The following is a 12,870-nucleotide window of genomic DNA, read 5'->3' on the forward strand; positions in this document are numbered from 1 at the left end:
GTGTCTCTTTTTTTCATTCTATACCTATAATATGTAATTTGTGGCCTTGTACAAGTTCTAGGTCATTTATAGATTCATTCAAATATTTGTTGAGTTTCAGCTCTGTGTCAGGCGTTCTTCTAGTCACTTGGTGAGCAAAACAGATACAATTTTGCCCTAATGGAAGGTCCATTCTCACCCCTATAAGCCAACTTTGGAGAGCAACCAAATTAAAAATCTGAATGATCCTTGACTCCATAATTTCTGTTTCCTTAGATATTCATTGATCATTTTATAAAGTAATTCAGTAACATCTAATAGCTCCTCTTGGAAAGGGTGGTAGAGGTCCATGCTGCCAGCACTAGGCAAGGAGAATTATTTGTTGATCAGTTATCTGTCTAAAGGGAAAAAGATAAATCACATGATATGAAATTCACCTCTTGCAACTGCTTTTGCTTTTTCTAGCCACTTGTGTGGAAATGCTCTGTCTGGGGAAGTTGAGCCAGATGTTAGCTGCACAAGTAGGGCAGGCTGTGTCACCACCACTCTAAGCCTCATTTTCCTCACCTGTGTAGTGGTAGGGGTCATTTCGCCTCTTGAGGACAGTGCTGTTGTGCTTTGATCCTGCCCTGCCTTTTACCCTCTGTGTGTTTGTCCTTTACAGGTCTTTCCCAGGGAGGTCATCAACTACACAGCTGAGAATATCTATAAGTGGGCCTTAGAAAACCGAGAGATGCTCCTTCGATGGCTATGGCCGCATGGCGGAAAGAGTCTCCTGCTGAATAATGAACTGAAGAAAGGACCAGCCCTTTTTTTATTTATACCTTTTAATCCCTTAGCTGAAAGTCATCCTTTAATAGATGAGGTAAGAGTCCTAATGTTAAGACTCGTAGAAGTAGGAAAACCTCATTTACTTAGACGTCGCTCATTCCATATTCAGAATAATTCCCACTGGTAGCTGAGTGGTTGCCAGGAGTGGCAGCCGTGTTCCTGTGGCATTACTCCTTTTTCCAATAAAGGAACTGGAAAGCCCATGCTTGGGATAGGATCCACCAAAGCTTCTCTGCCCACATTTACTGCCAGCTGCTCAGGTCTGGGTGAGTTGGAGGGGACAGTGAAGCCAAACCATGCCTTTCTAGAGAAGGACCACATGTACCTCTTTCTTTAATGACTAATGATGTCAGGAAATGGGACAGAGGGAATGAACAGCAGCACAGGCAGGCTTTAGTGTGGCCTAGGAGACATTACTGTCATGAGGGTTTGGCCAGCCTGCTGTCCCTGGCCCTCCTCAATCCAACAGCCAAGATCAGCAGTGCTGACATTAGGATCCCTTATTTTTTAAACCTCTTCTATCATGCAGATAGCAGAGTCTGCCCCTCCCTCCTGCCTTTTCTGCCTCGTCTGGTATATGCACTCTGTCCGTATGAGAATTTGTTTTATACATAGAACATTTGAAGCCACTTAGGCAGTAACAATCAGTAAAGAGCTCCTGGGATTGCTAAATTGGATTTACTGGGGTTTCCTTCCCTCGAGGATCCTTTAATTTGGCCAAAACCAATTTCAGACAGCCAATGTACCACCAGCCAGCTTCACCAGACACTGCCTCTCCCAGCCTCTCTGTGTGAGCCTAAGGGTCTGCCTAGAGGGAATGAGGAGGCAGGGTTCTTGTCTAGCCAGACCTTTCACTTTGTTAAAGTTATTATCCCTGCTGGGGGGCATTCTGAATGTTTGCTGTTATCCTGGCTTAGGGGAAGAAAGAAGAGAGAAATGAAGTAGATTTGATTAGGGAGGACTCGAAGTAATAATACTTAATTTCTTTAGAAAATCTTCCCTACACATTTTATAAACTAAGGCACTCTTCCAAATTACCAGGCTTTTACTGCATCTAGTATTAAGAACTTTAAATGTCTTTGTAGGAAAGGTGGGGTTTTTAAGCAAGGCATGGGTTATTACTTTAAGTTTTAAAGTTTCCTTCTGGAGAATTCTATCTTATCTGGTTTGGGCATGTCAAGGTCCTGGGCGGGGTGTTATTTTATGACCAGAGCCCAGTTCCTCTGTTCAGGCGGTTGTGGTTGGGTTGAGGTACCTGGTGCAAGTGCGCTTGCTTTCTAGCCCTTTGCTCCTGGCTGAATGCTTTTCCTCATCTCCCCTTGGACTCTTCTGTCAATGCCCAGGCCTTCTATTACAGTTTTGCCAGTGGCCCCCTTCCTCAGGGCTCACGAGTGTTCCTGTAAGGTGAATGGATTCCTTTAACCTATGTGTGGTTGAAGTTGCTGAAAATCAGGTGACATCTTAGCAGTATTAGAGATTACCTGGAAAGTATAGTTTTCTGTGCAGTACGGTTGCCTCTTTATTTCAGATCAGGTTAGCACGTGTTTACTGAGCACCATGTCAGGGAGCCACAGGGGAGAAAGGTGGAGAAGACACAGGTCTCATGGTCTCAGAGGCTCGTCTAATAGGGGAGCAAGAGCCTGCTTATAAATCAAGACAGACGAACTTTAACCTCAGGCCTCGGTCAGGAGGAATTGAAGGAAAGGTCTATGTCCCAGGATTCTGAAGACTAGATATGGGAGAGGTTGGAGTGCCTGTGGGAGGGACAAGTGTTTGAGATAGACCTTCAGTGGTGGCCAGGGTCTTGATGAATTGAAAGAAACTTATGAGAGCCCTGGCTGGTGTAGCTCAGTGGATTGAGCATGGGCCTGTGAAGCAAGGGTCACTGGTTCGATTCCCAGTCAGGGCACATGCCTGGGTTGCAGGCCAGGTCCTCAGTAGGGGACACATGAGAGGCAACCACACAGTGATGTTTCTCTCGCACTCTTTCTCCTTCCCTTCCTTTCTCTCTAAAAATAAATAAATAAAAATCTAAAAAAAAAGAAACTTATGAGAAAGAACAGCTTGAGCAAAGGCACAGGGGTGGGGAAGTTGCAGTAGGTTTAGGTTTTAGGAAATAGCACAAGTTGTATAGTCTCCATAAAAGGCCTGTTGGAGAAGACCCAGAAAAAACACTTTGGAAGAGAGGCCCTTAGGTGCTTCTTGGAGGACTTTTAGCATTTACTGTAGCTACCAAAGTCTCACTGACATGTCAGCAGAGATGTGTGTTACTATTATTAAAGTTCCCCTGGCAGCAGTATTCCAAAAAGTGAGAAGTAGTAAGATTCTGAACTTGGATGGTTGTGGTAGGGGTGAGAAGAGAGGAGTGTGGCCAGGGAAATAGTGACACACTGACTGGAAGTCACTGGTTCTAGACTCATTGGCTCCTTGAACACAAAATGGTTTAAGCCTTAAATCCTTCCTTTTCCATTACTGCCTTTAGGTCTAACTTTTGGCAGACAGTTGAGGAAGCCTACATTGGGAGAAGAATGAGGTCATTGCAGAATGAGGATAGTAGAGTTGGGGGCTTGCCAAGCAAGGACCTTTGGAGCAGCTATAGAGGGGAATTTAATGGGGGTCAGTAGGAGACAGTTATGTGGTGACCACAGTGTGAGGCCCAGTTTTAAGACCATGCAGATGCTTGTACACATGTGCCCACTCCCCACCTAGGAGCGCACAGTTTGCATTGCATGCAGCATCAGGCCATGGCCCCTAGAGTTCTAGAGAGGTCATAAGACATCTCAGTGTGCGTATCAAAAGAGATGCCTCCCACAGCCAGCAGAGTATGTGTGACTTGTTTTCAGCTTTGACAGTCCTGCTTTGAGGCATTCACAGTCAATGAGTCTGGTAAGCAAAGGCATGGTTATCTTGTTCAGACTTACAAATTTCTGTGATTGAAGAAATGGAATGAAGCCCTGGCTGGTGTGGCTCAGTGAATTGAGTGCCAGCCTGTGAACTGAAAGGACACTGGTTTGATTCCCAGTCAGGGCACATGACTGGGTTGCAGGCCAGGTGCCCAGTTGGGGGTGTGTGAGAGGCAACTGGTTGATGTATCTCTTGCACATTGATGTTTCTCTCCCTCTTTTTCTCCTTCCCTTCCCCTCTTTCTCAAAGTAAATAAATAAACCTTTAAAAAAGAAAAAGAAATGGAATGAAGCAGAGTACATTTAAAGTTTTTTGCCACATATTCCTTATTAGATCGCATGAAATTAAATATGACAGCAAGTGATTTATGTATGGGATGGAACTTGAGCTGCATTTTCAAAACTGCCTGTTATGTAAAAGGAATATGAAAGTAAAAACTGGTTCACTTTATAGGAAAAAATAAGATCTCTTCATTCTTCAAGAGCATTACTCTATACAAAATATTTTCTCTTTTGAGTATATTTTATTGATTATGCTGTTACAGTTGTCCCATTTTTTACCCTGTTGTCCCCTCCACTCAGTGCCCCCTCATTCTCTCTGGCAGTCTTCCTCCCTTAGTTCATGTCCCCAGGTCATGAATATAAGCTCTGCGGCTTCTCCATTTCCTATACTGTTCTTAACATCCCCCTGTCTATTCTGTACCTACCAGTTTGTACTTCTTAATTCCTGCACCTTTTCCCCCATTCTCCCACTTCCCCCTCCCAACTGATAACCCTGCAAATGATCTCCATGTTTGTGATTCTGTGTCTGTTCTACTTGTTTGCTTATTTGTTTTTTTAGATTCAATTGTTGATAGTTATTAATTTATTGCCATTTTAATGTTCATAGTTATGATATTTTTTTCCTTAACGCAGTTTCTTCCCACCTCCCCAACCCTCCTGGTTTTTGCAGCCAGAAGTTATGGGGACTTATCTTCCTGGCACTGGAACCCTGGGCTGGGTGGTCTTGTGTGGGGCTGGGATCTCTCGCACCTGAGGTGTCCCTGCTGATTTTTATCCTCCACACATGGATGTGGGACCGCCCATTCTGGATCTCTGTTTCTCTGCGTTTCTCTGTCTGCAACCTTCCTGCCCATCTGGAGGAATGTGACTTCTTTAATTCCTTGGTTGTCTGACTTCTATTCAGCTTGATTTTTTAATGATTTTTGGTGGTGGTTGCTTTGTAGTTTAGTTGTAACATTTGTTGTAGTTGTGCAAGGAGGTGAGCCATGTTCACCTACGCCTCTGTCTTGACCAGAAGTCAAAATATTGTCTTCAATTAAAAATATTGTCTTCAGTTGAAAATATTCTTGATGTAGCTTCTTTGTGAGAGATAAGAATTAAAGAGATAAGGAAAGAAGATATTTTAAAGGAATTTTGCTGTCCTTAATATACTTGGACTTTTTGTCAAAAAGTAATACTTGAATTTGGGGATTTTGGGGGGACATGGGTAGGAGTGGTAATGTACTATTGTGTCCTTGAACATAAAGCAGTACCAGGTGGGGCCAGAGGGCAGGTGGGTTCTTCATGGATCGTCTAGGCCTGACCTTGTTAGTATAATGTGTCGTGCTGCCAGAGCCTTGTCCGGAAGGGCTGAGAAGGTTTTGTGTGGGGAAGAAACAAAACACTGGTTTATCATCTAAAGTGACCATTTTTATGCCCAAGAACTATTCAAATTACTTGTTTTTCTGTACAAATGCATATATCTTGGATTAACTCTCTCTATATAAATATCATATGTTATAAAATTTGGGGGTTTTTTTGAAATTGGAAAAGCACTCATTAAATGGATTTTATACACAGACACACATTTAATGAAACAAGAGCCTGAGTGGTTTAACCTTTTAATTAACTCATTGGCAAGATTTGCTCCAAGTTAGCATATTCTATTTTATAGAGTAAATACATTTTGAATTATAATGACTTATTCATCTTTCTCATGAAGCTGGGGTGAGTAGTGAGTGGTGAAAGATACTCATTTGGAAATGGAAGAGTCTTGGAATGAAATGTAAATTTAAATGGCTAATACTGATCTCAGGGTAGGTGGTTACTTTCATCAGGAAATGGGAACATGTACTTTTACCCTGAGGTGCCACTTGTTTACCAGGTGTTTACTAGTATTTTTGTTGTGCCTGGCCCTCTACTAGACTCTGCGGATAGCAAAATAAATCAAATGTGATCCCTGCACATGAAGATCCATAGTTTGTGGGGAAGAGGGGCGTCTCAGCAGACACTTATGAAAATCTCTGGGAAGGGCTTCTGGACCCTGAAGATGCAGAATCCAAATCTTTCAGTGTGGGTGGGGATAGCTTTACTGAAGTAGCCACGCTGGTGTTGGGTCTTGGGGATGGTAATGAGGTTTGTCAGATGGAGGAGGTCCTGACTAAGCCTCCAAAAGCATGGCATTGCGAGAGGGCCTGGATTGGTCTAAAGAGGGTAAGATGGCACTGGAAAGGCACACATGGGCCAGTCGTTTTAGATTTTCTGCTACAGGTAATAGGGAGCCATAGAATGTCATTTGTCAGAGGAGTCTCTTGCTTAGGGTTGTATTTTTAAAAATAAGTGGTCCCAGTATGGAGGCTCAGTAAAGGCAGAGGCAAGAAAATGGTGGTCTTGAGCCCTGACTGGTGTAGCTCAGCGGATTGAGCGCGGGCCTGGGAACCAAAGAAAATGGTGGTGGTCTGTGACACTCAAGGGCCTGAATTGAGGCAGTAGCCGTGGGGATGCAGACAGGGGGCCTGCTTTAGGAAAGTGAAGTCAGAGCTGCTTGGATTTGAAGCCCGCAGTGATGCAGAGGAGGAATTGAGGATCAACTGATTTGGTCAGTTTGATGATGCCCTTTTTTCCTGAAGATGGTGAAGAAGATACACAGGCCTGTGTATTCACACAGGAGAAGGAAGAGGTCATGGGGAAAGGCAAGAGGGATGAGTGTGGGTTGGAACAGAATGAACTCACGGCCCGAGGCATGAATTTATTTGAAAAAATATATGGCATGAAATAACTTGATCCACTCATTAAATATTTGGGAAGTTTTTAGACTGTTGTTTTGGATGAAGAAAGTTATTGTATAGATGAGTTTTACAGATGGAAAAAGCATTCAGCTGGGAGTTGAGATTTAAATTCTGTTCCTGGTTTTTTGGCAGCTTGGGTATATATTACAGGGCTGAGCCACTTCACCCTTCCAGGCTTCATTCTTGTCATGTGGTAGGGTAATGCATCTACCCAAAGACCCCTTCTGTCTCTAAGCAGTTGATTCACTATTTGTTAACAGAATGGTATGTTCTGAAAAATAATCTAAGTCTCTTTATTAATAGATTTTGGTGTGACAGCTTATTTGGCACAGTGCTTCTGGCCAGGGTTCCTACCTATGAATCAGATTAGGATGATTTCCAGGCCTAATAGGGTGTTTCCCTTGGTCGTCCCCATACTTCTCATGCACTCCGCCCTATGTTTCAGATCACCGAAGTGGCCTTGGAGTACAACAACTGTCATGGGGACCAGGTGGTGGAGCTGCTCCTTCAGCACCTGCAGCGAGTGGATGCCCCAGTGTTCAAATCTTTGGCATCTGAGCCCCTAGCCCAGCTGCTGGACCCACCTCTGATAACGGTATCCCCCTGCTGCAACACCGTGGTGCTGCCCCAGTGGCACTCCATCTCCAGGACCCACAATGTCTGTGAACTATGTGTCAACCAGACGGCCATGGGCATTAGCTCGGTCAGCGTGCCACAGTGCAGCTTCCTCGAGATGGCAGCAGCTCTGGATTCTTTCTACCTCAAGGAGCAGGCCTTTTATCACGTGATATCAGATACCATGGAGTGTAGCAATTTTCTGAGTTCCTACAGCCCTTTCAGCTACTACACTGCATGTTGCAGGACCATAAACAGGGGTGTGACAGGCTTAATTAATTCTGAACCAGATGGCTTCAAATCCCCAAACATTGCATTTTCTTCCCTTGAGAAGGAATGTGAGGTTGATACCCCAGGCTCCATTCCTCACATTGAGGAGAACAGGCATGTCTTTGCTGAAGTGGACACGAACAGCACAAACTTCACAGGCCTAAGCTGCAGAACCAACAAGACCCTGAACCTCTACCTGTTGGATTCAAATTTGTTTTGGTTATATGCAGAAAGGCTGGGCGCTCCTAGCACCACTCGGGTGAAAGAGTTTGCTGCAATTGTTGATGTGAAAGAAGAGTCTCACTATATCTTGGATCCAAATCAAGCTCTTATGAAGTTCTCCCTAGGTACTGTAGATACTTTACTTCCCCAAGCAGAATAAGTTTGTGTAATTTCACATAGGTGACTTTTACCTAGGGAATCTCATTACATTTGGTCATGGGGGTCATTTGAAATATTTAGGGCACAATTGGTCACAATTTACAAGAAGCTAATTTTGTCTATTAAATGAAATAAAAATTTTCTAACTCCAAATTTTGGGTAAGTTGGTAATTTAGCCCTTGGAGGATAAGAGTCTGACATGCCAGGTTGACAGTGTCTATCACATCTAAAGTAGGGGGAGCTGCAGTCAGGAGCCTGGCCACTCTGACAGAGCCCTTCTAGTATGAAGGTCCTAGGGGGCTGATGAGTGTGAGTCCTAACAGCAGCTTCTTTCTCAAGAAACTTAAACAGAAAGCAGTGAAACAATTGAACTGCCTGTATTCCCTTTTTGTGTCAGAGATCTAAATGTATGTGTCAAGGCCTAATTTGTTCTGTTGCTGTTTTATAAGGGTTGGGAAATGCTGCTATAGACCTTGGGTACCTAGATTGTAACAACCAAGTGTCAGTTTGCAAACTAGCAAAAACCACGTTTTGGGGAGGTAAGACCGCAGTATAGGAGAGATTGCCCTTGGGGCTGCTTGGGGGTTGGCCGCAGCAGTATCTAACCCACACTGTCCTATTTCCAGGACTTTGCTGACATCCTTGATGCACACATCAGGAAGTGAGAATTCAAAAGCCATGTTAGTTCAGCCTCATTGGAAACATGGGGAAAGTCAGTGTTTGCCAAATGGAGACAAGAGGACTTTGGTAGGGAAGGAAACCTTTTTGTTTTCCAGTTTAGAGAGTATGACAGCAACAGTAAACTCAGAGCCCCTAAATAACAGTCCTTTCAGCTGTCTTTTGAAAAGCCTAGGTGAAGCATCTTTCTTACATTAGACACATTTGAAAAGGCTTATGTAAATACTGATTTTGTTCTATATCAAATTATGTATTATAAACACAAAGGCTTCTGAGTATTTGAAGGACCCTGTGACCAGTCACTCTATGAAGTGCATACTCTATTAATTTTACAAATTGCTTCTAGTTCATGTTTTCTAAAGTTAGATTTTGGTGTACTGTTTTCTTAAAATGAAACAAGCCTTTATTTTTTAAGTAATTGTTTATTGGATTTTCCTGAATTTTGTTCAGTTATACTCAAGCATTCAATGAGTTCATAATGTGTTCACTCTGAAAGAATCTTCACTTCTTAAGATTTCTTTTCATTTCCTGTATTTAGTCTGAAAAACCAAGTTTAATTCTTTGTCCTGTAGTTGCTGACAAAATGTGTAAGGGTCCTTGTTAAAAGGAAAAATCTACTAGGTATCAGTGTTGGTTTTGAGTATTGACTCTTAAATCAGCTGTCTCTGGGGAAGTTTCAGAATGTAAGCCTCATGCAGATTAGCAAATAATTCTTTGCTTTATGTTTCAAAAACATAGCCAACAAAGTGTTATTCAGTGCTAGTAATGAGTTCTCTTTAGTATTCATATGACATTCTTTACTTCCTCTCCCTCTGCAGAACATTGCATTGTTCATTTGGACCTCAAAATGGAAAGAGTTAGATGAAAGAAAAAGAAGTGAAACTCAGATTATTGCTGCTTCAGATAATACAGTGGCATTTGTGGGGAGGGTAATACTGTTGGTTCAAGTGAGGTTTTTGGATTATTTATGGGTTTTTAATGTGCTTTTCTGCTAAATATAATTGAGTTTATTTTTCTAACATTTTAAGAAACTTGAGGAACTTTAATAAAGGAAACAAAAATCATAGTTCCTTGTCCTCAAATTTACTAGTGTTAAATACCTAATACATTATAGTAGACTGGTGCAATTATTGCATTTGTAGTTATACTTAACAGTCTTAGTATTATAGGTTGAAATCTCTTAAAAGATTGTGGCATGTTGATAATTTAAGCAATCTCTGGTGTCTGTTTGTGGACCAGTTTTGTTAAGATAAATCATGATAGCATTCCTAGTCTGAATATGAGAGCATCTAACAATGCATGGTGTCTTGTTATCTAAGTCACTGTCTGCTGAGTTAATAGCACCAAGGCTAAAACTTGGTGCCACCCTGGGCAGCTTTGTTCAGTGTTTTGCATGTAGATGAACTGTTAAAAATGTGAACCTGTCAAGCCATCCCAATTTTTAAAAGGTAGAGTTTAAAGTAGGTCATTCTCCTTGTACTTAGAGAAGAGTTGATCTCATTTTCTCTTTATTTTTAGAGTCTTTTATTCAAAACTTCAGCTTTCTCTACAGTCCCTTGAAAAGGCATCTTATTGGAAGTGACTCTGCCCAGTTCCCTTCTCAGCATTTAATCACTGAAGTGACAACTGATACCTTTTGGGAAGTAGTCCTTCAAAAGCAGGTATGGAATTAGGAGAGAGGCAAAAATTATGCCATCTATCCCTATTAAATTGTTTCTAAAGCTGTAATTCTTAGGGTGAGCAGTTGGTTTTGATGTACAGAAAATTAATCATGCGACAGTCTCATTACAGAACATGTGTGAATTACATGGGCTTTTCTAATTGCAAAAAGTCCTTAAGAAAGCAAAGCTCATAACTGGAAAAATCTGACGACCAGTTTTATCACTATAATTTATATAGAAGCAGCATATATTGAATGCCTACTGGGTTCAAAGCAGAGCGAGGGCCCAAGAAGCTATTTCCCAGGCACCAGTCACAGCCATTCTCCCTCTTCCCACAGGATGTTTTGCTGCTTTATTATGCACAGTGGTGTGGCTTCTGTCCATCCCTCAATCACGTCTTCATCCAGCTAGCTCGCCTCTTGCCAGCAGATACAATCACCGTGGCAAGGTAAGGAATCCTGTTCTGTAGCACCTTGGGCTGTGTTCTTGACTTTACTCTTTCTTGCAGCTTAGCCATATGGTTTGCAAGGGTCTGCCCACTTTTCATTAACCTTGGGGACGATTTGGTTGAATTTAATTGTCAGCTTAAAGTTATGAGCAAAACCTCAATGAAACCAAAGATTTCTGGATGAATTCGGAGTGTTTTGTCCATGACGTTGCATGTGTATACCCGATTTAATTCATAGGAGTGTGAGTGCAGTTATATGGGATCAGTGCTCATGCGGGAGCTAGAACAGCCCCCTGGAGTGGCCAGCTTTCTGTAATACCATGGGAAGGGTGCCCAGGAGTTGCATAGCACTGGGGCCTTGGCCCAGTTAAAGGGGGCCAGTCCCTGATGTGCTGCCAACCAGCCCTGGGACCTGGAGTAAATCTTTCCACCAGGCCTTGTTATTCTCCTCATTCATAAATGAAAAGGAAAGATTGGTTGGTATCCACATGTTCTGTTTTTGTGATTCTGTGGATACTGTTTGTGGGCTCTTTTAAGTACACACAAAAAATTAAATTATTGTTCTGTAAAAACAAGACTTAAAGAGTTTTTGATAGGGAGTAAGCAGTTTGGGGGAAAATTTATTTAGATATATCTTCTCCGCACCCAAAATCCTCTAGATAGATTAGAATTAAATATATAAGATCAAATCATAGAAAAAAATAGAAGATAGATTATTGAATTTGCTAGTTCCTTTGAGAGATGGAAATTTTCCAAAGTGAAGCACGTTTAAAAAATAATGAAAGAGAAACAAATTCCACTAGAAAAATGTGCAGTGAAAATAAATAAGGAAAACATACTAAAAAAGGACAAGAGTTGTATTTTATGGCATATACAAGGTTGGTGCAGAAGATATCCAGCCATGTAATATGAAAAGTGGAGACATTTATTGAAGAAGATATAAGAAACATGGTACATAGGACAATGATGCCTTAGTCCCCTTCATAGTAGGCATCTTGGGACCTTTCACAGTTCTCCCAGTCTCCATCAGCTACCCCATCCTATTTTCCTGACTATCATCAACAGTCTGAAATCTCTTCCCTTTCCAAGGTGATTTTAGTTTTGGGAAAAGTGAGAAGTCTCAGAGTGCCAAATCTGGGCTGTAGTGGGGTTAAGTCACCTAGTGATTTGATATTACGCAAAAAACTCTGCACTAGATGTGATGCGTGAGCAGGCACATTGTCGTGATGAAGCTGCCCATCACCAGTTGCCCATAGCTGCAGACTTCCGAATCATCTGAATATTTTTCCCTGGAGGAATGTTCAAGCTTAATGCACAATTTGATGTAGATTCATTGCTGTACTCGCTGTCATTTTGAATGGGCTGGCCACACAGTACACATGCTCACTCAGTGGTGTCTACTGCCCCCACTGACTAGAACAGGGAAGTTGTCATTGTTCGCGCATGTGTATTCTGGTCTACTCTCCTTGGTTGCCAGGTTACATTAGTGTGTTGCAAAACCATTCTCATTATATTAACAATGGCTGGGTTATTCGAGGACAGACCTTGTATATTTCACCTCTTATATGTTATAAGTGCTGGTTAGAACCAAATTTGAGGAGTTACAGTGCCGAGAAATTTCGAGAAATTTTTATATGTACATATTATAACTTAATCTCCAGAACATACAGTGAGACAGACATGAGTATCATCCTCTTTGTACTGAGGAGGAAACCGGGGTGCAGAAAGATTAGGTAACTTGCCCAGAGTTACACAGCATGTAAGTGAGGGACCAGGATTCAGAATCACGTGTTCATATTCCAGACCCTGGAAAATTAAAAGTTTAAGAAACTGTTGAGAGGAAACTGGTCACCTTTAAAAGAAGGGAATCCTGACACATGCTACAACATGAGTGAACCTTGAAGACATTAATGCTAGATGAAATCAGACACAAAAGGACATATACTGTGTGGTTTGTGAGGCACCTAGAGTGGTCTGATTCATAGAGAGCAGAATGTTGGTTGTCAGTTGCAGGGACGGGAGGAATAGGAGATAATGGGTACAGAGTTTTGTTT

The 12,870-nt window shown here is 42.0% G+C and overlaps 1 protein-coding gene across 3 annotated transcripts in view; it reads left to right on the forward strand.

Annotated features, from left to right (window-relative positions):
* TXNDC11 (thioredoxin domain containing 11) overlaps positions 1-12,870 on the forward strand; it is a 64,254-nt gene that overhangs the window by 44,666 nt on the left and 6,718 nt on the right. For all 3 annotated transcript variants that reach the window (XM_037151218.2, XM_037151219.2, XM_053672119.1), the window contains 4 exons: positions 644-844; positions 7,209-7,995; positions 10,226-10,368; positions 10,707-10,816. In XM_037151218.2, coding sequence (XP_037007113.2) covers positions 644-844; positions 7,209-7,995; positions 10,226-10,368; positions 10,707-10,816 — 1,241 coding nt within the window. The remainder of the gene's footprint in view (positions 1-643; positions 845-7,208; positions 7,996-10,225; positions 10,369-10,706; positions 10,817-12,870) is intronic.

This window comes from Artibeus jamaicensis, unplaced genomic scaffold (assembly GCF_021234435.1).
Source record: "Artibeus jamaicensis isolate MK-2021 breed Jamaican fruit bat unplaced genomic scaffold, CSHL_Jam_final contig_729, whole genome shotgun sequence".
Lineage (NCBI taxonomy): Eukaryota > Metazoa > Chordata > Mammalia > Chiroptera > Phyllostomidae > Artibeus > Artibeus jamaicensis.